At 30.1% G+C, this 26,189-nt stretch overlaps 2 protein-coding genes and 2 long non-coding RNA genes across 6 annotated transcripts; 2 read left to right on the plus strand and 2 right to left on the minus strand.

Annotated features, from left to right (window-relative positions):
* Positions 1-2,238: 2,238 nt before the first annotated feature.
* LOC107933810 (cinnamoyl-CoA reductase 1) lies at positions 2,239-5,052 on the minus strand. 2 transcript variants are annotated; one of them, XR_001693712.2, is made up of 7 exons: positions 4,686-5,023; positions 4,413-4,585; positions 4,138-4,323; positions 3,875-4,037; positions 3,025-3,211; positions 2,603-2,844; positions 2,239-2,504 (listed from the first exon to the last, which is right to left on the minus strand). XR_001693712.2 is itself a non-coding variant. In XM_016866095.2 (6 exons), exons 1-6 carry the CDS (start codon positions 4,801-4,803, stop codon positions 2,700-2,702), a joined length of 972 nt encoding a protein of 323 aa, XP_016721584.1. In that variant the 5' UTR covers positions 4,804-5,052; the 3' UTR covers positions 2,539-2,699. The 2 variants fall into 2 exon arrangements, 1 of the variants encoding a protein (XP_016721584.1); XM_016866095.2 differs by lacking the exon at positions 2,239-2,504 and having other exon boundaries at positions 2,539-2,844; positions 4,686-5,052.
* Positions 5,053-11,445: 6,393 nt separating this feature from the next.
* On the minus strand, positions 11,446-14,409 carry LOC107933759 (uncharacterized). Of its 2 annotated transcripts, XR_005917006.1 has the most exons (5): positions 14,081-14,409; positions 13,768-13,847; positions 12,607-12,726; positions 12,363-12,428; positions 11,446-11,844 (listed from the first exon to the last, which is right to left on the minus strand). It is a non-coding gene; the product is annotated as an uncharacterized lncRNA (long non-coding RNA). The 2 variants fall into 2 exon arrangements; XR_005917005.1 differs by lacking the exon at positions 13,768-13,847 and having other exon boundaries at positions 14,081-14,354.
* A 1,949-nt stretch (positions 14,410-16,358) lies between these two features.
* Positions 16,359-17,165, plus strand: LOC107933774 (LOB domain-containing protein 12). The gene is made up of 2 exons (XM_041098815.1): positions 16,359-16,594; positions 16,740-17,165. Exons 1-2 carry the CDS (start codon positions 16,439-16,441, stop codon positions 17,103-17,105), a joined length of 522 nt encoding a protein of 173 aa, XP_040954749.1. The 5' UTR covers positions 16,359-16,438; the 3' UTR covers positions 17,106-17,165.
* Positions 17,166-22,977: 5,812 nt separating this feature from the next.
* LOC107933749 (uncharacterized) lies at positions 22,978-24,280 on the plus strand. The gene is made up of 2 exons (XR_001693697.2): positions 22,978-23,519; positions 23,848-24,280. It is a non-coding gene; the product is annotated as an uncharacterized lncRNA (long non-coding RNA).
* Positions 24,281-26,189: the final 1,909 nt, after the last annotated feature.

Below are 26,189 nucleotides of genomic sequence, written 5' to 3' on the forward strand. Positions count from 1 at the left end.
GCTTGATTGTTACTTATATCAACACTTTCAAAAATAAATTACCTTAATTTTGGATAATATTTAATCATTTAATTTAGTAGAATCAAATATAAATTTATATTATTATTATTATTATTACTTTTTGAAAGCAACCTCTATCTTTAAGGTAGACAAGATAAATACGTGACTTTAGAGACCCAGCGCTGGTACTGTTTTATATTTTCAGCTTCTTTTTGTCATTTTGTGTTACAATGTCAATATTACATTTCCCACAATTTGGTGCAAGTTTTGAATGACATTTAATGCCAGAGAAACAACCACAAAAGGAAAAAAAAGAAAACGATATTAATTTCCAAGAGATGGTTAATCTCTTCGACAACAAGAAGAATGTATATAGGGTGAATCAGGCAGATGGGGGTTGTTTGGAGAAGAAGAAAGAATGAGAAATAGGCAAAGGAATTTGATTAGCAATAAGGAGAAACAAACAAGTGAGTGAGTTATGAGGGTGGACCCTTGGCTTGGCAGTTGGCAGCAGAAAGAAAAATTCTAAGGGTTGTCCCCTCCCCTCCCCTGTTGAAAAACTGTAGTTTTGGTCGCCGACACCTTATCAGGCACGTACGCTACATACACTGCATTTCATTTATCTGACAAATACGCACTGCATGTTCTTCCCAATTTATCTTCAAATGCCAACTTCTTAATTTGGCTTTGCCTTTGCTTTTAGTCTGCTATTTTCAACACAAAGATGCTGTGGAAAAAAGCAAACGAGTGGTTGGACATGGAAATATTGGAAAAAGAAAGGATTATTCGGTCTGCAGAACTTTTGACTAAATGTATACTAGCTAGGAAAAATATGTATATATAAGAATTATTTTAAGATGAGAGAGAAGAGATTTCACATACATCCAACTTTGTCAACACTTTAAGCCATATACAAGTTGCTACTACACCAATAACTTGTTGGCATATGGGTTCTTGTTGCTGGTATCCACTGCAAGCCTTGGGCAGAGCATTTACCTTTATAAGCCTTGCATAGTTTTGAAATCACAGTATGTTTTCCGCATGAAATCAACCACATCTCTCGGCTTTAAATTTACGCTCTTTTTAAAATTAAATCCCTACGCTATGCTTTTACTTTTAAAAATTTAATCTTTTTCATATTTTAGATTTTAAGATTCAAGTCTAATTATTATCACTATTATTTTTTATTTAAATTTATTAGTGTAATATTTTAAAATAATAAAAAAATACTCATTTAGTAGCAATATAATTAAAAAATAATATTGTAATGAACTTGTATTTAATAAAATAATTTTGACATTAATTGAACTTGAATTTTAAAATTTAAAAAATAGAGAAACTAAATTCCTAAAATTAAAAATAAAAAAGTAAATTTTAAAAAATCATATACTACTTATAATATATTATCAATTCATTTTTACACTTTTTTTTGTTTGACAGAGAATTTTTTTTCAAGAAGTTTACAAATCAAATAAGATTAAAACTTGAAATGAAAAAAAAATTATGGATTTGAGTTTTTCTTTTCTAGGGGATGGAAATTGGGGATATGGAAAAGAGATTTTCTTTTTAAAAAAATTAGGGTTAAACTTTATTTATATTAAAATATTGGAGATTAAAATGATAATTTTTTCTTAATTTATGTGAAAAATCAAAATTTTAGAAATAATTTCACATAGGCTTTTGTTAAAATTTTTAACGAGAGTAACCAAAATGAATCCAAGGGCGAAGCCAGAAAAATTTTCTAGAGAGAGCCGAATGAAATTTTAATTTTTTATAGAGTCTATATCTTTATAATTTTTAAAGGATTAAATTAAATTTTTATAATTTTAAGAGGGCCAAAGTACAATTTTACCTTTACTAATTTAAATTTTTTAAATTTTTAAATGGCCTAAATAGCATTTTTCCATTTTTAGGGGGACCAAAGCCCCTGCCAGGCCCCCTAGATCAACCTCTGAATGAATCTACTATATAACATAAGTGTCTAAATTGTAATTTTTTTTTATTTTAAGTGCCTAAAATGAGAATTATTATAGTCGAGTGACTATCTACGTAGTTTCCCCTTTAGATAATTAATATATTAAGAAAAATAAAACCTATTTATGCTAAAAGTGTTCATTTTGTTAAATTTATGTACATATAATTTTTTAAAATATGAAGTTTAATATTTATATATATATTGGTTAATTATGTTCCCATGGTTTAAAACTAGTGTAAACTAAATCAGAAATTAGAATAAGATCTAGGAACACTAATAGTGAGTCTAATCCTACCATTATTGATAATTTTGTACAAAACTTAAAAGCAGGTGCTTGTGAAGTTGTACAATAAACATATTTACAGTGATAATTGCTTTAATCTAATTGTAAGTTTCAATCACTGTTTTTAACTTAGCAATGAGCCCCCTTTCAAGATATACGTTCCAGAATTTTCTTAATTATGGAGCTGAAGCTTAATTCATGACCCTTTTTTTTTTTCTTAATTCCTCTTAGCCACGCATGATTTCACTGTAACCAAAAAAAAAGGAAGATAAAAATCAGATTTTCAGGGAGATTAGATGACCCAGCATCTTTTTTATCAAATATAAAGTATAGTTTTTACTCACTTCTCTCCCCTGAAATTATTCATACATGCCCTTTACTTATCGGTTCGTGGCCACACTCATCGGCTATACAGCACAGCTTTTAGTGTAGAAGACACATTCATGAAATAAAGCCCTTACTTTTTAAACTCTCAACCGCATCTTTGATTATCTGCTCCATGGGAATAAACTCCAACCCCAAGTCCATCAGCTTTGTACCTCCATTCTTAGCCCTTAACAGTCCAGGTTGAGTATCCCTTGGCAAACTATGCACACAAATTACAATTTAGAGTTAATTTTGACAGTAGAAAGTGTTGCACCTCTATTAACAATTGAAAAAAAAAAAGAGGAAAAGAAAGATGATATTTGAAGGCAAATAGCATGAAATTTTAAAAAGATACCAAAGTGCATTAATTTTATGGGTGCATAAAGCATGAACTTATTACCTGGGAATATTATATTCAGGGTAAAGTTCAGCAACCTTGGCCACGAAGTCACCATAGTGAGATAGAGCTTCAACGCACATGTGCCTTCCGGTTGCTGATGTGTTCTCATATACCAAAATGTGTGCTAACGCAACATCTTTGAAATGGACGGATCCAATGAAAAAGTCCTGATATGTCTCTGTGCAGCCTGCAACAAGAGAAACACTTAATAAATTCAAGCTTCCGGAAATATCAGAGAAAAGAGACTACTTAAATACAAAGCACACAACTCAAATCTTTATGATTGATATCCAATGACAAACTCATGATTATTCAAAGTAAACATATTCATTTCAGGGTTTGGTTCCCCTCTATTACACCTTTAGGCATTAATATCCGATACATGTTTAATTACCTTTCAAAATTTTATTTTCATATTCAATGGATGGATCTTACAAAATTGAATGTTCACCTTAAACCTTCCCACGCTAATTTGAAGTGTGATAAGTATAACAAGCTAATTCTCTTAACAAAAATTTAAATTATATCTCATGCTAGTGACTCTTTTTTCATTTACATCTCAAGTTAGCATGTTTAATTCCCATTTCTAAGCAAAAAATTTCTTCAATACTTGACTATGAATGTTCCAGGATTAAGGTATAAACAAATTTCTTACATGTACATAACAGAACTAACATGGATTTTGTTGAAATGGATTAACAAGCTAAGAGGACAAAAGTCCATACATCCAGAGAGATGAATTTTAGGTCAACCAAATGCAACACATAGATGATAGAGCTACAGAATCATACTCAAAATTTACCCATTTCAACCAAAAATTCCAACAAAAAATATTTGAGAAGAATATTACCTTGCAGAAGGCGTAACAACATTACCATGCTAGCATTAAGGTTTGGAGGTATATTAGGACCCATCACGGTGCCCGGATTCACAACCACCACATCCAGACCTTTCTCCTTGGAAAATTCCCATGCAGCCTTCTCAGCTAGTGTTTTGGAAATTGGATACCATAACTAGCGCAATCCACAATGATCAAAACCCACAATATATTAGCTAATATGGTTTATTTTAACATAGCCATCAGAGGAAAAAATATATAAAAATAATATTTACTTCATTTTGCTTGCAATACTCAATATCAGTCCAGCAATCCTCTGTTCTGATTTTATCAGCTGGCCAGTTTGGGCAGGGCCACATGGAGGAGATTGAAGACGTAACCACCACACGTTTAACACCAAGCTCTTTGGCAGCTGTCAGTACATTAAGCGTTCCTTTAATCGCAGGATCCAAAAGCTCCTTCTGTGAAAATAAACATCTTGAGAATAGTATAATCCACTCTTAAATTTGGAAATAACAGTAGAAATTGTATTAAGAGAGGCCGCGCATACCTGAGGATCGTGAACTCGATCGACGCTGCATGGAGAAGCAAGGTGGAAAACACCAGCACAGCCATTGATTGCGGCGGCGAGTGAATCATAATCGAGGAGATCGATCTGGAAGAGGCGGAGACGTGAGTCTGCTCCTTCTAGAGCTTCTAGATGCTTCGTTTCTTTCTCGTCCTCTGCCACAAGGGAACAGTAGAGAAGATGGAATTAGCATCAAAATTGAAGCCACTGTGAAATGAAAGAAAAAAAAACAAACAAAAAGGCAAAAAAAGTAACTGAGATTTCTGACGGTCCCGTGGACGGTGTAGCCGCGAGCAAGGAGGAGTTTGACAACCCAAGACCCAATGCTGCCGCTGGCACCGGTTACGCAGACCACTTCTCCTTGCTTAGACATATCTCAACTGATTCTCTTCACTGCTCTGCCACTACACCAATATCAGTGAGCAACTGTCTTTTTCTTCTTTTTATTGAAATTAATCAGTGAGCGACTGGAGTGTTGAAGCTCGGGATTTTTTTTTCCCCTGTGTTTGGTTTACACTTTTCGGGTTTAGTAAGTGGTGGTGGGCGGCTTTCTTGTATTCGTAGGCTTTTCCTGTTGATAAGGCATTGATTTGATGGATCATAATTTATAGGACATGTGTTTGTACCATATTGATATGGTAACTTGTGTCGTTTTAGATCTTTTCATACACACGTTAACCTCTATAAATAAGGCATTAGAGATTTTATTACAACTTTTATGCCAATTTTACTAAGCGTAAGTTTGGATAGACAGAGCGTTTACTTATAATTAGTGTAAAAATAACGGTGGCGTGAAATTAGATACTGTAGTGATACTGTCGCGTGAGATAAAAAATAAGTTAAACGCATTGCATCTAATCGTCCATCCAAACTCACCCTAAGAGATATAGGATTTTTAAGTTAGGTTTAGAAGAAAGCTTTTATTGCTAAAGATCATGCTCGAGTGTTTGTCTTTGATTTTCCTCTACTAAAGATTTTAGGCTCTTTTAACAAAGATTTTAAGGAATAAGAACTTTAGGCTTTATATTGGGAATACCATGGCTAGTGTGGAGAGTTGCTTAGAAGGAGGGAGGAGTATGAATTATGGGAGTACAAAATTCTTTAGTATTTATAAGTAAGGTCAATCATCCTTCACATCAAGCCTTGACACATGTTTAATGTTGATCTTATCGTGGTTGGTATAGACTAAGCAAGACTCTGTGCATGATGCGTGCATAGAACGATCTAACAATTGTCCCTAGAGAAGTAGATCAGTGTGATCCATGTGCCATATATATATATATATATCTACAAGGTCCATCAATGGTGAAATGTTATCCATAAGCAAAGTTGTAGCCAACGAGATTGAGGCTGGGCAAGGTGAGGTGTGGGTGGCGAAGCCCACTTTGTTGAAGTACTAATAACAATTGTCTAATGGCTCAAGTGGTAGCATAGTTACCTATAAGTACCCCTATATATATGTTATAAGGTATAACTTCAAACTATACCGAGCACAAATGACTAAATTTTCTTGGTAGGTGGTGGTACGTTACGTACGATCCTTCTCAATGAAGTGTTCTCACTCTGTTTGTTAAAACTAATGTCAATAATGGCAATTGAACGATCGCAAAGTAATAAGAAAGAAAACAAAAAAAAAACACACACACACACACAAAAATTTTTACATGGAAACCTTTTTGGAAAAAAAACCACGGGCAGAAGAAAAGAAAATTCACCAATGTCAAATACGAATGACACATAAGGATTCATATACGAAAGGAAGGTTGAAAAGCTTTATTCTAATCAATGTCAAATAGAAAGAGAGAAATTCTATATGGATTTTACTTGTACAATCAATATCAAATAGAAGAAATACATATATGAATCCTTATATGGCAGAATATTTAGGTCTATGTAGGGACCGATTTTTTTACTATGGGTATTATTTATTTGAAAAGGATGGTAAAATATTACTTGTCTCTTCCAAAGTTTTTAACTTTTTTTTAAATTATCATTGTATTGTCATTTAAAAGAAAATTTAATTTTAATTTTGGTCCCTCCACAAAATTTTAATTTAGTCTTGGTAACATTTTTACTTTAATGATAAATTGTAAATCATTTATTAGTTTTAACTTAGTTTTATTTAATTTTTAATTAATCAAATGGATATTTTTACATTAATTATGTTGTTTAGTAATAGTTTTCATTTTATGCTCATAATGAAAAAAAAACATCACTATACTTAGCACGGATTAAATATTACTTATTTTACTTGTTATACATTAATATAATTTTATGTTTCTATTTATAATATTAAATAATTTTTTACATATTTTAATTTCTTAGGAATTAAAATTTTAATAATTAAATAATTGTTTTTCTTAATTCATTCTACTCCACTTGTCATCTAAAGATATTTTTAATTAAAATTAAATAAAAAATTTTAAATTAATAAAATAAATTCAAGTTTATATAAACTTTTCAAAAAAAAATTATTCGGACCGGATCATCAAATTATGCAAATAATCTAGCTTATAAACAAATTAGCTTGTTTAAAACTATATATAATTGATATATATGTTAACAACATAATAATCTTAAATTTGCGCTTATTTTTTCCCTAAATAAAATTTAACTCTCGTTAATATTTTTCGTCAAAAATTATTATTAATATAAGTTTTTAATTGATTTTAATTGAGTTAATGTCACGAATTAATCAAATATCACTTTAATTAAGAATTAAAATATCATTCATGTTAAAAAGTACAAAATAATATTATGAGCATGTTATTAATTTTTTATGTTTTTATATAAAATCCGAAGAAAATATTTTAAATCTAAAAAAAAAAAAAAAAACCTCACAACTTTAACCTACAAATATGAAGTTACCGAAAATCTCACCTATACCAATTGAATGAAGTTTTAAAAGATTGGACATTGCACTATATTCCAAGTTTCTTAAAGAAGAATGTTAATGAATTTTACAATTATTCTTTTGTATGCATTAGTTAGTCATTAGTCGCTACTTCTCCGAGGCTTAGAATACAACATTTTTCTTAACACATTTTAAAATACATTAATTCGAATTTTAAAACTTAAGCTGAAAATCATACATTAAAAAATGTTAATACAAGTTTTTGGACAACTTAAAAGCCCACATTGCAAGGCAACCCATAAGAGGGTTACCTGATCAAGAAGAATGCAAGAGTTTTAATTGAAATATAGCATAGAAGGATGATTGAACTCGAGACTCATGGAGGAGTTTTTACTCCGTTTAAACGCTTAATTTTCATCTATCATCAGTTTCTATTGCTTGTGACACATCATTGAAGTGTTTAGAATTCTTTTTTATTCCGGAGTTTTATTTATATACTAATTAGTTTATTTTAACCATGAGTATTTTAAATTATTTATATTATATTTTAGTCACTTACATTATCGTGTTGTAATATTTTAGCCATTGATGTTAATTGTTGTTAACGGTGTAACAGTAAGCTAACGTGACATGTTAAATCATCATTTCAAATGAAAATTTTAGGTTAAATTATTCAATTGGTCCCTATATATTTTCGTTTTGAGCAATTTAATTTTTTTTCTTTTATTTTTTTTAACTTTTCTTCTTCTTTTTTTCATTCTCTTTTTAACTGGCAATGACTGGTTAGTTCGGAAAAAAATGAACAATGATATAAAGCAACTTAAGATAGCATACTCAGGTGCATGATAGACGAAGGTTCCCAAAAAACTAGTAGAATGAAGACGAGCAACCATGTCAGGAGCTTGGTTTGAAAGATTAAAATTTACCATCTTCGTTTTGAAGTCTTCGAAAAGAAGGACATTGCAAGAGCTGATATCTCTATGGATAATCGAAGGTTGAACCTTCTCGTGCAAATATTTCAAGCCCCTTGCCGCATCAATCGTGATTCTTACCCTCTGCATCTAGTCAAGAATCAGACCCGGTTGTGCCCCTTGAACTCCATTCCTTCCTGTGATTCCCAAAAGCAAGAAAAAAAAGAGCTTAACCTATATGCACGGATGTTTTACCAAATGGAAAACATAGAAAAATTACGTTAAGAGAAATGAAGAAGAGAGGAAAACAAAAGGAAAAAAAGAAGAGGATGGAAAATAAAAGAAAATTAAAAGAACATAAAAGAAAAAATTAAATTGCTCAAAACGAAAAAATATAGGAACTAATTGTATAATTGAACTTAAAATTTTTGTTTGAATATTTTATTGTGTGTAGAAAATATTGTGAAAATAAGATTGATTTTTTTATTGATATTTTTTGGAGTATTGATTTAGTTTCAAATCTTCAAGGTTGGTATTAATATCCAAATATTTCATCCTTTCTTATTAATTTTAATTTCATTATAAATTATTTGTTTCATTTGAATCTAACTACTTGATTTCCACATTCAATTGAACCTTGCTTAAATACTCAATCCTCTTCTTTCTTTTCGAATCGATTCTTCTCTTTCAATATTTAATTTATTTCTTGATTATAAAATCTGATTTCGTAGTTTTTTTTTTTAAATAAAAGTCTTGGAGTTTCAGTACATTTTGAATCCATCACATATATGTTTGCGTTGGAAATCCAACACCACACTCTGTTCAAGCAATTGATGAAATTTCTTAGGTCAGTCATTGCTTCTACTCTCCACCCTTTGTTTTCTTCGTCATATATATAATACACAGATATTGAAGAACCGAATCTTCCAAATCACCATGCTCATTTAATGTCCGCATCGAAGCTTGCATGTTCCATTGGCCTCTAAGATTGTGAAAAGATGTCTGTTTTTTCCTCTATTCGATCACATTAAAATTATTACAGTAAAACATGGTTTACAATGTTCTGTCCGTCTAGAGTCTAGAGCTAAGCATCGGGGTTTTCCTCCTTTCCCTAGGGCTTAGAGTTTGAAACTTTGAAAAAACAGATACTTAGCCCCAAAATTAATTAATACTATTTGTATGTTTGTTAGGTTAAGACTATATATATTTTTAAAAAATGGTTCATTTAGATTGATAAGTATGTTTTTTTTAAAGTAAAATCTTAGTAAAATTTGTAGTTAGAAAATGATTAAGTTTAAATACTCTGAAAACATCTCGTACTCATACATATTATATATTAAAATTACAAATTATACTATACGCGTATACATGTGCAGATAATGTATTTAGAACAATTAGGTATGTTTGAAAAGAATATATATAATAAATAATAAAACGTATGGTTTGAACCTATTTAATAATAACACATAAAATATGTATGTAATAAAAGTAAAATACATAAATAAATCAAAATGAGATATTGGTTGAGTGGTAAGTTTAATACTTTTTGTACCGTAATTGGCATGAGTTCAAAACCCATCATGTGCATTTTTTAAAAAAACAAATTAAAATACCTTCAAATAATTAGAAACGTTTTTTTAAAAAAATTTCTCAAGTATTCAATTGATTTATGACACCAATCCAATTAAAAATTTTATTAATAGCATTAGATAATAATTGTAAATTATAACAAATTGTACATAGATATGCCAGAGTTGTTTTTTTCTAGACATAGAAGATTAGAAGGGCTTGGATTCATGTGGAAGACATTAAATGCAATCGTCCGAAATAGGTCATAGGGTTTCTGGTTTTTTGACCATAAAAATAAAAAGATTTATATTTTTTGGTTTCAATCTCTCTCGAAACGGGTTTCATTTTTTTTAATAATCCTTAAACTTCAGCTTCATGTCGGATCTCATAACTAGTTGAAATTAATTGCTTGTACGTTTACGACTAAATTATATTCTATAAAGATGATAAGAATATTACCAAGAGGGAAATCCTCAAATTTCTAAAGAAATAATTTTTATAAATTATAAAATAGATAATAAAAAATATCTTAGTTTTGTTGTTGATGTTAACTCTTCGCAATAGTGGTGATTAGGAGTCATTTGGTATGATGTTGTAATATTGTATGAAGTTGTTTTTAGAACTAGAATTATAAATATGATTGTAGATTGCTACAAATATTGTGACAACACGAGAAGAAAGGAAAGTTGGGGTGTGGGAATAGAATGACTACATTGTAAGTGGAGAGGTTAATATATGAAAAGATGCATGCATGTGAATGTCCGCCAACAAACATTCACGTTGGAACCTAAGGCTTAGTTTGGATGGGCGGTGTGTTTAGCTCCGGTGAGGTTAAAAACAGCGGTGGTGGTGAGATTAGTTACTGTAGCGGTGAGATTAGAAACAGCGGTGGAGTGTGTGTTTGGATTCAAACGCAGCTGTAGCGGTGAGGTGAAAATAGAAAATGACTTTTAAGGACATTAGATTAAAAATGATATATAATAGAAATTTTTAAAATTATTTAACAATTATAAAATTAATAAATGATTAAAAATTATTACAATTATATTTATTTTCAATAATAAATAATTAAAAATGAATTATTACAATTACATAAATATGCTACTGCTGGTTTTTACTAATTCCTAGCACATAAGTTACTGAACATCTCAGTTTAACAAGAAGGTTTAACAGTGTTACTCAATTGAACTAATTTCGTTATCTATGTTTGTATGAAATTTTGCCTACATACCAAATCCTTTAAAATGTTTTACTAATACAATATTATAAGACATTGGGGGTGATAAAAAGTTTGATTTAGTTTAACATTGGAGTTATAATATAAGATTAAAGACGTCAAAATATGACTTTATAACATTAGCATTGTTAAATCCCTGTTTAGCCTACAATCAATCAAAACATTATTTCAACAGAAATTGGATAAAATATTTTTAAAAATGTAACATTCATATTTTCAAAATATTTTTATACTTTTCATTTCATTCTTACTATTTATATAATAAATCAAATTTAAATATATAATTTCTGCTTCATTTATATTGAAACCCAAGGCATACAATTCAAATCTAGATCCATGTTTTCAACATCACACTAGTGTATTTGTCCAATAGATTGGAATATTCATCAGAAGAGAAAATGCAAAATGATTCACATTTGAGCTAAAGATGAAGCAATGCAATGATGAATGAAAAATGATTCATTTCTTAATTTCAGAAGAAATCCAATAGAAACCACATGTTCAATTCTTCATCAACATATCTGATTCATTTCTTATTGTTCATGGTTCAAAAACCATCAAAAGCTTGAACGAGTCAAGTATAAGATACATGACTAAAGCCTAGATAGAATTACAAACAAAATGTAGCAGACATACCAGCTATAACATCAAACATAAATCAACAACTACTCCTACTAACTTTAAGTATAAATTACATTGCAACTAAATCAAGTTACAAATGAACAAAATAAACAAAATGCTGCTGCTTATCTGGTTCAGCTTGGATGCTGGTTTGCACGCTGGTTTGCTGCTGGTTTCCTATTGCATTGCAGGCCAAAGTTCAACAACATCCTGTGCACCATCCTTTGCAACAAAAGAAAACCATTCAAAACAAAGACTTATTGATTGAATCCAGGAAAAATGGACAAGCTCCAGCCTTAGGATCATTTTTATAGATAAAAAGTTATTAGGCATCTAACCTAAAACCAATAGGCAATAGGTTGAGAGGGCCAACCTGAATATAAAACCGAAACAAACCCAATATTTAATAACTTTGGGATAGCACTACTTAAGGCCCCTTCAAGTGTAGATCAAAGGGCATAGACATGGACAACCTCAAGAGGGTTCCTTGTACTGCATTTTTTGGTTAATGGGTACCACCAGAGATGCAATAGACAGCAGTAGGTATCTCAATTTTTAGATAGAACTTTATCTAAGCACAAACAAGTCTAAACCAATGTGCATATGTGCACACATGACACATGCCATACAAACACCATTGCATTAACCATATGACATAAAGTGGTATGTAGTTATATAAGATTCAATTATTTCTAACAATTTGAAGTGACTACCAGTACCTAAATATAGTAAATACTAACCAGTTGGGCCTTGATTTCTTCTTGTAAGCTCTCCATGTCAGATTTTAGCCGGTTGACAATGCTTCTCTGGGGAGAAAAGTAAATGTAAGATAATTAAAAGATTTTTAAGAAGGATTGAGAATACAAATTAGGATAATAAAATGACAGAAAGTGCTGCAATAGAGAAGCACGATGAACTGATAAAAAAAACATATCATGACCATGACAGCCGGTAATGCTGCTAATCTAATATTTGGAAACAAACCTGTTGGTTATAACTATCAGTCAAAGATGAATTTTCAGCAACCAAAGATTCTGCTAATGTACGTGAGGCCTCAAGAGCTCATTGCAGTGAAAACTTTTCCTGAGTCAAGTCTTCAATATGCTGCAGAATAAGGATGAATAGATTAGAAAAGCCAAGACAATGAATAGAGAAAACATTAATAAACAAAACCATTAACAAATTTGTAACAAGCTCCCTAACAATTTGAACATCACCAGACAAAGAACACAAGAGAATAAAATGCAGATCAACATACAGACAGCATAGCATTTTAAAATACAGCATAAAACTGAATTCATCCTGTGCACCATCCTTTGCAACAAAAGAAAACCATTCAAAACAAAGACTTTATTGATCAGACTATTGAAGAGTCATAAAAGAAGTCACAGGAGTCTAACAATAAAAATTCCCACTGCAAGCATCTTTAGAAGCAAAAGTTTGCAACATTGATCATAAGAACAACTCCGATTCTACAGAATAGCAAATAAACTCACCGATTCTACAGAATAGCAAGGAACCATAAGAACAATATATCACATTTGCAGTGATTCTTTGATTCTGGATATTAACTGATCCAAAATCCGACAACTTAGGTTATACATACTAAAACGAGCTATTTTTTAATGCTTTTCACGAGTCACGACTTCCACCATATGCCAAGAAAATAAGCAAATGGCATTGAACCAATCTGGTAGATACCACAAAAGTTCACTAGTTTTGCAAAAGTTTTAACAACCTCTCCCAAAGCCCAGTGAAAATAAAAGGAAAAATGTAAAACTTAAAATATTTTTGGGAGACGAGAATGCTAGATCAAAAATCCACAGGACGGATATACTCCAATGACCATCATTACAGAGCCATAAAGCTATGTAAAAACTCTCTGAGAAAGAAAAGTGAAAACAGATTCCATCAAGGTTTACACCTGAGCATAACAAATGTAAGTCCCTTAAATAAGAGAAAAAGAAAAAAGAGGGATCAAATAACAATGTCCTCAGTACACCCCCATGTTATCACTGAAATAATATGGATTATGGACTCATAGTACATGCATATCTGATGCAGAATAGGGGAAACTCAAGATTAGAAAATAATCAACAAAAAAAACTGAAACACGATATTGAAGCATAATTACAAAGGCCTTACAGAATGTTAACCAAGCAATAAATAATGGAAATGAAGCAAGACAGTTTTATTATTGAACTTCCGATCAAGAACTTTTGCTCCTGTCAATCCAAGAACACAGAATTTTAAAAAAAATGCAAAACCAAATAAGGAAAAAAATGAAAATTTCAATTAGAAAAAAAGAGAAACACAAAAAATCCAAGAACACTGATTTGCAACCCAAGGGGAAGGGGAAAGGGGAGAAGAAGGGTAACCAAACATCAGAAAAGCCTGAAGAAGAATGCAACGGAAGAATATATGGGTAAAAGAGGAAAAAAAAAGCAATTGAAGTTACCCAATTTTCACTGGAACAAAAGGCTCCAGTCTGAAATTAAGCCTCCGGTGAGGTGAAATGCATTCTCAACGCACTGAAGAATGCTTTCCAAACAGCCTTGCGTTTACTAACGTTTCAGTTGCAATTTTTTTTTAGCCTAAAACAGCCAACGCACTGAGATGCAGTTGCATCCAAAGGGAGCCTAAGTCTCATGAAATCCCGGTTTGAGGTTAGGGTTTTAATTTCTCCTCATCAATTCTCACCTCTATGATGCGATTACCTAGAAACTTTAATTATTATTTCTATTAACCATTACTGTTGGAGATATAATTTTGAAAATTATATGGAATTTAATTCAGTATGTATGGGATTGAAGCCATAATAAACTTAGACAGAGCACAAGCGTAAGATGTAATTCAAATTGGAATCTTACGTACGTACAGTTAATATTATATTCAAGAGTAGCATCCTTTTATGCATAAATAAATAATTTATTCATCCAATATAAAATAATTTAGTTTTTTTAATTTTTAAATATAGACATATAATTTTTTGTAAGAATTTTCTATTTTGTTCATTTCTTCTATTACACATTTTGAACCAAAATCAATTTATAATTTTAAGATTTAAGGTTGGAAGACTCAAATAAGAATATGGAAACTACACAACTCCACGGCATGCATGACAAAGTTATAGAGTATGGTTATTGAACTACGTGGTTGATATTTTGGTTTTGTTAAATTATAGAGTCAAAATTTTAAAGTTAAAATATGCTCTAAGTCTCTTTACATTTATATTCAGAAATTTAATGCCTTTAATTTTCAAATTAAAAAGTTCAGGTCCAATTATTACTGCAATTAAAATTATTCTATTAAATTTTCTGGTGTAACATTTTAAAATTAAAAACACACACTTAATAGTCATGTAACAATAAAAATAACATTGAAAATACTGATTAAGATTTTTTTTCTTAAAAACATTTATTCAAACTCATCAATATCAAATAATTATTTTTTGCTGGAATAGTGTTCTTAAGAAAAATTAACATTATGATTTTGATTGAAATAGTTAATTAACAGTAGTAACTATTTAGGCTAACTAATAACATTATAAAAGTAAAGAGGTCAAATTATGTTAAAAAGTAAAATATATAGATTAAATCTCAAGTTTCAACATAGTCTAAGGGCCCAAAATTGAAATTTGACAATTGTTGTAAAAAGATACAATATTGCAAACCTAAAAGAAATGGAAAATCATGCGTTAATCTCTAAGACTCTTTTGATCTAAAATATTAATTATTTGGATTAAGTAGTAATATTATAAAAATTAATAACCAAATTATGTTATAAATTAAAGTAGAGAGGTTGAATATAAAATTTAGATATAATAAAGGGATCAAAACTATCATTCCCTAAAAAATGTTAAATTATAATTTTCATTCTTCAAATATATTCATGAAATTGAGTTCCATTTTTTTTTTAAAAAAAGGAGCCAAAAACTGTTTTCGAGCAGTCTCTTTTAAATTTAAAGTAGCAATATTTAAAGTGAATGTTCCTACGTGAATCTCAGTAATTATTTAATCTGATTCTACATATTCATCATTTTGAAATAAAAGAAAAAATTTTATTGGAATAATCACTTAATGTATTATATGTTGGTTCTCAATAATTATATACAAGTTCGTATAATAAAAAAAAGTAGAATACTCGTGACGTATGCATGTAGGATGAACTAAATCTTCATTGAATTTGATTTTTCTATTAAAAGGGGTCCCTACACATTCTGCAGTACCTTTTGTTAAAGAGTATTATATTGTAGGCATGGGAGTTTAGATTCGATATCAAGTAGCCTCATTTCTCACCCTCAATTATAAAAAAGAAATTAAAAGAAAATTTTATATTTTGATAACTAATGATTTTATATTTAAATATGAAAATTTTGAGTTTTTATTTTTATTCAATTCACATTAGCCCATTTATGAATTTTTAAAGATTTATGAAGGTAACTTTTTATATAAAATGAAAAAAAAATTATATAAAATAATATTTCAACAAAACCTATTATAATTTTAATTTTTCCGATCCAACCAAAACTTTTTTTTATATACACACTTTTAATAATATATTTTTACATAAATTTTTTAACATTTAAAGCGTGTTTGTACAGTAGTTATCTAGTAATCCTGGGCTTCCTAAGTCAATTCCATCCAAATTTAATCAAGAAACATAGGTGGAATGAATCCCCAGTCTTCACCCCCTGCCTTTATAAATACCCATTTTAATCACCATTTTCTTCAGCACTAGGCTTTGTTGTTTTGGAATCATATATTGAGTTCTCTTCTTTGGCTAGTATCAGGAGATCATCAGAGAGGTAGAGAAAATGGGAGGTTCTTCACCATGCGCCTCGTGCAAACTCTTGAGGCGTCGCTGCGCAAAGGATTGCATCTTTGCTCCTTACTTCCCTTCTGATGACCCTCACAAGTTTGCTATTGTTCACAGAGTCTTTGGTGCTAGCAATGTCAGCAAAATGTTGCAGGTTTCTTTCTAAATTCCTACGCTATATATTATCATTTACTTAGAAATGCATGCTTGGTACATGTAGTTCCAAAAGTGTCGTCTTTTGTTTTGGTTTGGTTGAATTATACAATGTATATGTTGTTCTAAATCTGACTTACATGCAGGAGCTGCCGGTTCAGCAGAGAGCGGATGCTGTAAGTAGTTTAGTTTATGAAGCAAATGCAAGAGTGAGGGACCCTGTATATGGATGCGTGGGAGCCATATCCTACCTTGAAAATCAAGTATCACAGTTGCAAATGCAGCTGGCGGTGGCTCAGACGGAGATGCTTTGCATTCGGATGCAACAGGAATCGGCCTTGCCAATGCCTATGCCAACTCAAATGCAACAAGATGACAAGTCCTTCCTTGCAGCCACTAATAACTTGGATAACATATCCCAATACCTCAACTTCGCTTCTTCTTCTTCTTCTTCTTCCAGCAATGTAATCCAAGATCCATCGGCTCTCAAGAGAGAGTCTCTTTGGACTTAAAACTCTAATTAGCTTCTCTTCCCTTTGTTCAAATGAACTAGTACGTTTTTTTCCCCGCATTTTTCTTGGATATATTTGTATAGCAATACAAAGAAAATAATCCTCCATGGCAACTTGAAGTACGAGAAAATCATATTAAGTATTAGCACACCCACGGCATGTAAGAAATATATAAAAATTAAATGACTTTAAACTTTAGAAATTAAGGTCTCACACTATAATAATATTTTATATAAAAATATAAAAAAAAACCAAAATATTTTCATATAAATATTTGTTACTTTGTAAAATTATAGATTTCTTTTTTTATTATTTTTTAATTCAGTTGATGTCATTTTAACTTGTGTGATAATTGGAATATGGATCTAAAACTTAAGGTTAAATGTAAAAAGCATGTATATTAATTTTTTGATCGAGGCATTAAATATAAATTTATAAAAAAAATAAAGAATAAAGTATATTAATATTACTATTTCTTAATTTATTCTAAAACGATTTAAAAAAATTTAACCATTTCAAAGGTTAGAAGAAAATTCTTGTTCAATTTAAATCAATTTTTTATAATAATATTTTTAATTTATTTGTTTCTTATATATATATAATATACCAAATAGAGGGAAATTGATTTTCTTTCACCTCGTTTATTTTTTTTATTATACTATTAGTGGTCCTCGGATAAGGAATGGGGTCATTGTGGGCATTTTGTAATGGCCCATTTGATTCTCTTTCGGCCCATAACTTAGAAGTTTCATGGCGGTCTTAGACTTAACCCATGTTGAATATTAATCAGACTGTTTATTTAGGCTAAATGAGAAAAAAATTTTAAAAAATCAATTAATTCCTTCAAGTTAAATTTGTATTCCATTGAACCTTTATGGAGAATAGTTTAATCAATTTGGTCTTTTCATCAACATGACTGTTTATTTATGCAAAAATATAAAATAAAAAATCAATTAAATCTTTTAACAAGGCGGCGGATAGGATGGATTAAAATTGTACTCTGAAAATAAGAGCAGAGAAAAGATTAATCATAAGATGAAGATAAGGGCTAATTAAAATAAAATAGATTGAGAGAACAGAGAAGTGAAAGATTGTTCCTCCTTGAAACAAGATGTTTTACTAAAGACAATTATGTAGGAGAATGGCAAACAATCCTTCAAGTTTAGAAAATTGAAATTTCTTCTCAAGAACTCTAGGGTATTTTCATTAACAAAATAAATTTCACAATGAATACAAATTTATAGGCACCTAAGCCATACAATTTAAGCTACCTCGAACTCTTTTAGGTAAACGTAAAATTCATGGACAAGAGTTAAAGTATATCCTAACTCTTTATCCATTAGAATAGAGGCTACTAACTCATACTAAATCAAAATGCATACGTTTTAAAATAGGGTAAACTACACCCATAGTCACTTTTGTTTACTTTAGGTTACATTTCAGTCACTTATATTTGAAATGTTACGTTTTAGTCACTTACGTTATTGTCTTGTAACATTTTAGTCACTAAGCCGTTAATTGTCGTTAATGGTGTAATGGTAAGCTGACGTGGCACGTTAAATTATCATTTCAAACAAAAACTTTAGGTTAAATTATACAATTGGTCCCCATAATTTTTAGTTTTGAGCAATTTAATTCTTTTATGTTCTTTTAACTTTCATTCTTTATTTTCTTTATTTTCCATTCTCTTCTGCTTCTCCCTCTGTTTTCCTACTTTCTTTATTTCTTTTAACATACCTGGAAGTCGAATTGGTAGTGAAGAAAGAAGCATGGTATGGGTTTATGGGTTTTGGTTATAGGCAAATGATGATAGTCGATTTCTTACTTCTTTTCGACTTCCTAATATGTTAAAAGAAATGGGAAAGATATGAAAATAGAGGGAGAAACAAAAGAGAATGGAAAAAAAAAGAGAAAAGTTTAAAGAACATAAAATAAAAAAAATTAAATTACTTAAAACGAAAAAAATATGGGGATCAATTGTGTAATTTAACCTAAAATTTTGTTTGAAATGATGCTTTAATGTGCCACGTCAGCTTACAGTTACACCATTAACGATGATTAACGGCTCAGTGACTAAAATGTTACAACATGATAACGTAAATGACTAAAACATAACATTTCAAAGATAAGTGACTAAAACGTAACCTAAGGTAAACAAAAGTGACCATGGGTGTAGTTTACCCTTTAAAATAATGGACTAATTTTTGTGATTATTTATCATTTAAATAATGCTAAAAAGTAGCTTAAAATAATATTAAGTGGGCCTATCAACACATTAGGCTATAAATAAACTATTTTAACCCAAATGAGCTAAATGAAGCCTTGAATTAAAGCAATTCAAATGAACAATCTAAATAAACTTGAACAACCCAAATGACGTCATTCTCTATTAAATGTGTGCGTGGCTCATCTCTTCACATTTGGGTCTCTTGCAGGCTTATTAAAAACGTTCATTTAACCGCACTACTTGAACTTACATCCTTGTAACAACATGAAACACTATCTTGAATGTTTGACCCTTCCAATCTCTTCTTTTGAAAGTCTTTTGACACTCATTCTTGTACCAACACATTGAGTTGAGCTTTCAACTGCTTAGCTTTAGATCGAGAATATGGACCTTGTGGTAAACTAAGTCCATCATATCCATGGGCTCAAGAATAACTTTTGATATTCATATCACCTTTCAAAAATTATTATCAGATAATAATATTAATAAATTATTATTCTAATATCAATTTAGTAATATAATTAATAATAAAAAAATTCTCAACAGTTTAAAATTTCTCCAAACTTATAAACTTGTGCTTCTGTATATAAGAAGCTCACATTCTAGAAAGGAGCTAACAGTGAGTACATCTAATTATGAATTATTTTATTAATTGTTTGTTTGGGGGGCTTTCTTAGAGAATAAATCTACGATACAATATTTCCTAACCAGCCCAATTTACAAGCTTACTTTTCCAAGATGTACATCTTGTATGCACTCACTTTCACTCAAACCCTTCTCACACAAGGCTAATAACCACAAACACTTAAGTAGTTCCTCAGTTCCTCAAAGTAGTATTCTTTTGCGTCTACATGAAGGAGGATTCCAAAGACTTTTATAGGTAAAACCTTGATGTAGCTTCAATTCATCTATACTTTTTTAAACATATCCTCAATGCCAAATATTATCTTCTTATAAAAATCTTTTATCCCTTCCATCTCATCTTGTTAGATAGATACTTATTAAGTCCTCAAAATTGATCAAGAGTTTTCCAGATTAAAACTCTAATCATAAAGCATGTGACCAGCTTTCCTAATCCAAGGACTCTTTAAGAGATAAACTAGTTTTATTTTTACATATTGATCCTATATTTGTTGCATAACCACGATTTTAGCCTAAATAACAAAATTATAATAAGTCAAAGTTCACAACTCAAGCAAGTAATACGATTGTCACGAAGCACCGTCCAAACTAGTATTGCAACGCTGCTCATACAATCAATGTTCTAACAAGGGGAAAAGGTCTAAGTTTAGAGGTTTGGAAGTCTTGATTACACTTGGCAATTTACTTCCTTATTTGCTTGACTAAATGGGATGAGAATGTGTTGGGCCATGTCCAAACTCAAAGGTAGAGCATCGATCAGAGCCATAGGGTGCATAGCTTGGAATCCCTACAATTATTACCTTTAGAAAGAAAAAGATTAGTAGGCATTCAAAAACATGGAGATTCAAGCGCGCAGGTTACTTGAGAATGACGAGGAAACAATAGCTTTTAAGGTCGCATGATCTTGGCAACGTTAAAGCAGACACTATTAATCTTCCTGTGGATGCTTGAAAGCTTAATTAGGTTCTGTTTGCTTAGTTTATTTGATGTAATTCTAAGGGGGTGCTTGGTCCAAATCATATTACATTGTTATTGGTAATCTTACATTTTGGCTTAATATTTCAAGTTTGGTTCATACATATTTTGAGCCGATAATCTTAATACCATCTATCCCTTTAAGTAATGTAGTAATATTCACTTAATTTTAACTATGATGTTGAATTTGACATCCCAATCAGATAACTAATTTTGGATTTTGTTATACATGTTGTCCCTTATGGCTAACAGTGTTAAATTTTAAAGTGGGAGCAAATCAAAATATGAAATGTGTTGTTTGGGATATTATTTTAGATAATTTTTGAATTTTATTTTTAAATAAATTTCATAAATATATTAAAATTTTAAATTATCAAATTTCAATAATTAATATTTCCCAATCTATTGGAAAAAAATTATTTATTTAAGCAACATCTAGATATGCCATTAAATAAGGAAAAAGTATGAGAATTTCATGTGCTTATAATATATATAAGATATCTCAAAACTCTTTCCTTTTTCTTTTTATTTTCCGTCATTTTCTTCACCAAACAGGTAACAAAAGATCTTGCTCATTTTTTTGCATGGAAGTGAAATTTACCCAAATCTTTTTTTTAAAGAACTTGAATTAAATTCTAAACAATTTTTCATGAAGTTTCAAGAAGAAATAGTTTGAACTACACAATATATTGAGAATCAAAATCTGATATGAGCTAAAATTTTATGTATAGTGTCGAAATTATTTTTTTAAAATTTGAAAAATGGGTATCGATTTTGAAAATAGAAATGGGAGTCGCCACCGATCTTTTATTAAGGTGTGACCGGTTCACCATTAAAATGATTTCTGGTCTGCGAATTTGAGAAAAATAGATTCGGGAGTCGATTACGCACGAGGAAGGGTTAGCACCCTCGTAACGCCCAAAATTGGTACCGAATCGATTGTTTAATGTCTTAATGTCGAAATTTTGAAAATGTTTTAAAATACGATCCTTTTATTTTAAAGTTAAATTTGACTTTAAAAAAAACTATGCATTTTGAAAAGGATATCTGATTATTTGGGCCAAAAGAGAAGATCAAAACCCAGTAAGTTAGGGTTCGATTTCACCAAATTCCCAAATATCGAATATTGCCTTTATTATTAAAATCCTCGTCTCGAGAAAATAACACGTCATATCCAATGCGTTAGGACACAACGTGTCGAATTCCCGAGAATGAGTTTTTATTTGAAATTTGTATGTTTGAAAAATTTCGATTATTTAGATTCGACGAGGAAATTGGAACCCAATACGTTAGGGCTCAATTCTCTTGAGGATTCCAAACTTCGAGTATTTTGAAGATTTTTGAATAAATTGGTTTTGATACTTAAATGATATGAAACATAACCTTTTAAGCGAATAAAATGCAATAGAATAGTAATGTACAATGCGAATAGATTATTCGTGAATTTAAATACACTAACGAATACAAACCATCAATTAATACAAACAAGAAATACCGTAAACATAAGAGTAGTGATTACATGTAAATATTAACATTTAAAAGCTAATGAATTAAAAATCAATAATATACATATATTAATTTAAATAAGTAACACATATGAGACGAAAAACTTCATGTAAATAATAATATATATATAAAGAAAGAGTTGAAATAGACTAAGTATATAATAAAATAAAATTTAAAAAATAGACATGCAGAACAAAAAGTGATAAAACTAAATAAACAGCTTTTAAATAGTTAATATAAATCAATTTAAAGCAAATAATATAGGTTAATTTTAAAATAAATAATATGTAAAATAACTTAAAATAAAATGACATATAAAATAACTTGAAACAATAATCTATAAAGCAAGTTAAAATAATCACATACAAATTTAATATAATATATATACGCATATGGAAAATTTTAAATAAAATAAATCAAAATAAACTAGTTTTAAAATAACATATAAAATAGATGACTAAAACTAAAGTATAAAAATACATGAAAAAACAGTATTGAATATTTAGGAAAAAAAATTACAGGATAAAAAATAGCTAAATAAATTAATAAATAAAGCTTAAACAATTTAATGGGTAAATAGGGATTAAATCAAACCAAAAGTAAAATTGAAAGGCAAAAAATGAAAATATGATAAAGCGGAGGGGGCCGACTGCAATACGCGAATAACTTGGGAACCATATTGGAAATATCCCTCCTCCCAAAACGCGGCGCAGCAGCACGGACTAAAATGAAACAATAATGAAATAAGAGATTGAAATCGAAAAGAAATAAAAGTACTGGATTGAAACGCTCCTAAAAAGTGGAGGGACTATGTGCGCAAATAGACCATCTAACAAAATGCGCGGATCCTTCCCTCGGGTCGGGTCACCGCGCGGGTTGATGGCCTCTAAACGACGCCGTTTCTTTCGTGGTTAAAAAACTAAACCCTAGTCAGTTAAACATTTTCTAATCTAACAAAACAAAAGAAAACAAAAACTAACAGAAAAGAGAGAGTTCTCTCTTTACGCCGCTCGAATAACAGATTAGCCAGGAGAAGAAGAAGGCTTCATCGGCGCTGTTAACAGGTAATTTCCAACCCCTTTTTTAGATCTATCCTTATATATGTATAGCTGATAAAAAGGAAAAGGAGAGAAAAATGATTCGGAAAAAGAACAGAATGAAAAAGAGAAGAAAAAAACGTTCTTCTCAATTTTTTTTGTATTGATTTCATGTTCATGTGATACAATATGCCCCCCCTTCGTAAACTTTACAAAATGGCTTTATAGCCGAAAGTGACAAAAATAAAATTACAAAAGATCTATTTTTCTTTTTCTTTTTTTCTTTTTTGTTTTGCTGCCGATTTCTGCTCGTATTTTCTTGTTTGCTTGTGCTCTGTTGCTTTGTGTGTTGCAGGAGGCCGTACGGTGACGTGGTGAGGCTCGGTGCAGTGCATGGAAGCGTGGCACGTAGTGGTGGCGCACGTGCGGAGGTGTTGGCGAAGTGCAGGCAGAGGCGCAGGAGGCATGCGGCGCAAAAAGGGTTAGGGAACCCTAGGTTTTTTCTGATCTTGTTTGGTTTTTGGGCTTGGTTTGGGTTAAGGGTTTTGGGCCATACTTAGACTAGTTGGGCTAGGTGTAATTGGGGGTGTTAGTGATTGGGTTCTTGTAAATGGACACTATGGTTTTTGGACTATTTTTTATTTTATTATTTTTTATTATCGGGTCGGGCAATATTGGGCCATTACATGTAGGTCAGATTGTAAATACGAGGGTCATTAAGAGAAAAATTGGGATGCGAATGTAAGGCCATTACTGATACAAATAAGAACGTAAGGTTGTTATTGCTAGATGAAATGATAAAACCATTGCTCACAATTAAATTGTACTTCACTCAAGGCAGTGGGCATTTCTTTATCCACCAAATAAAAACAATAAAAATTTAAAACATAAGAAGTTTGTTTACGCAGTTCGGTTTCTTTACTTATGTGGAATCTAGTTTAATAAGAAATATCTTGTAATATCCCAAGTATCCCTTAAGTCGAGAATGATATTAAAATTGGGAGCATATGTGTGTGAATAGGCGAAGGTAATAAAATAGAAATTACAAGTGTTTAAAGTGAAGGTTAAGTGATATTGAAGGTAATTGAAAAGACGTGTTTTGATAGAAATACATCTGGGTATATTCCACAACTTAGAAGCAAGAAATTAGTAGATAGAAGTGAAGAAAATTAAAAGAAAAGAGAAGGATAGTGATGAAGTTGAGAAAGAAATGGAAGAGAAGCGAAAGAGAATAAATTCTTGTCAAAAGAGGTAAGCTTTCATATTAACTTTACTTATATCTCAATGAGTTAAGTTAAATATGTTATGAATTAAATGCAAGATATGTAAATCTTAATTGAAATAGTAGAGAGAGAGCATATTTGAAGAAGTATGATTTGTAGAAACACCAAGTTTCAAGTGAAAGAGAGAAATATGAATTGTATTATGAGAAGTTTGAAGGTAAAGAAATGAATATGATATCAACATATAAATATAAATGACTAAATTGAATAGTAATCAAAAGTATAATGATTATGTAACGACCCGATAGTCACAGGTGTCGGAAAGTGCATTTTTGGGACTCTATTTTCATAAATTAGACTCGTAAATATTTATGAGAAATATTTACAAAGTTAGTTGTGTAGTTAATTAGGTTTTGGTTAAGTGAATTTGTATGAATTAAGAGTAATTAGGTAAAAAGACTAAATTGCATAAAAGGTGAAAGTTAAATTATAGATTAAAAAAAATTAAAGGGCTAAAGAAGTAATTATGTCATTGTCTTAAAATGATGCGCCATAAGGTGTATATTATTATAAAAAATTTAAAGTTAAAATATATATTATAATATTATATCTTAATTATTAAGTATATATATATTATATTATAATAATAAAATAAGTAATAAAAAGAAAGAATGAAAGAAAGAAAGAAAGAAAAAGAAAAAGGGAAAGAAAGAAAGGAGAAAGACAAGGCTAGGGGTTTCAAAGTTTCCAAGTTCTATTGGTTAGTCAATTTAGTTCCTTTTTCTTGTAACTTTATTTTTTTGGAATCCTGGTGTTAAATACTACTCGACCTATGCCAAAATTTTAGAAATTATTGAGTTTTTAAGTGTTGTTAATGTTGAATAATGTTAGTATTAGGAATTAAATTGATAGATTTTTAAGTTAGAAATGAAAAAGGATTGAATTGTAGAATAAATTGTAAATTTTGAGTAATAGGGACTAAATTGTAAAAATTATAAATTTAGGAATTTAAGTGAAAATAGGGAGTTAAATTTAGTCTAAAGTGGAATTTACATGAAAATAAAGAATTAAATGTGAAGAATAAAAGTTAGTCTCGGTTTAGGGATTAAATTGGAATTTAGGCAAATATCGAGCTAACGTCGTATCGGAATCCTAGTATTTTGAGTATATATATTATATTATAATACCTTGGAATTTCTGGTTTGTATTTCTAAAATTTTTATGTTTTTAGAATCCTAGTATTAGATACTACTTAAACTATGTTGAAATTTTAGAAAATATTGAATTTTTAGATGTTGTTCATGTTGAATAATTTAAGTATTTGGGATTAAATTGATAGAATTTTAAGTTAGAAATGAAAAAGGGATTGAATTGTAAAAGAAATTATAAGTTTTGAGTATTAGAGGCTAAATTGTAAAAATTTTGAAATTTACGGATTTGAGTGAAATTAGAGAGTTAAATTTAGTCTAAAGTG

The sequence above is a fragment of the Gossypium hirsutum genome, chromosome D08 (assembly GCF_007990345.1).
Source record: "Gossypium hirsutum isolate 1008001.06 chromosome D08, Gossypium_hirsutum_v2.1, whole genome shotgun sequence".
NCBI lineage: Eukaryota > Viridiplantae > Streptophyta > Magnoliopsida > Malvales > Malvaceae > Gossypium > Gossypium hirsutum.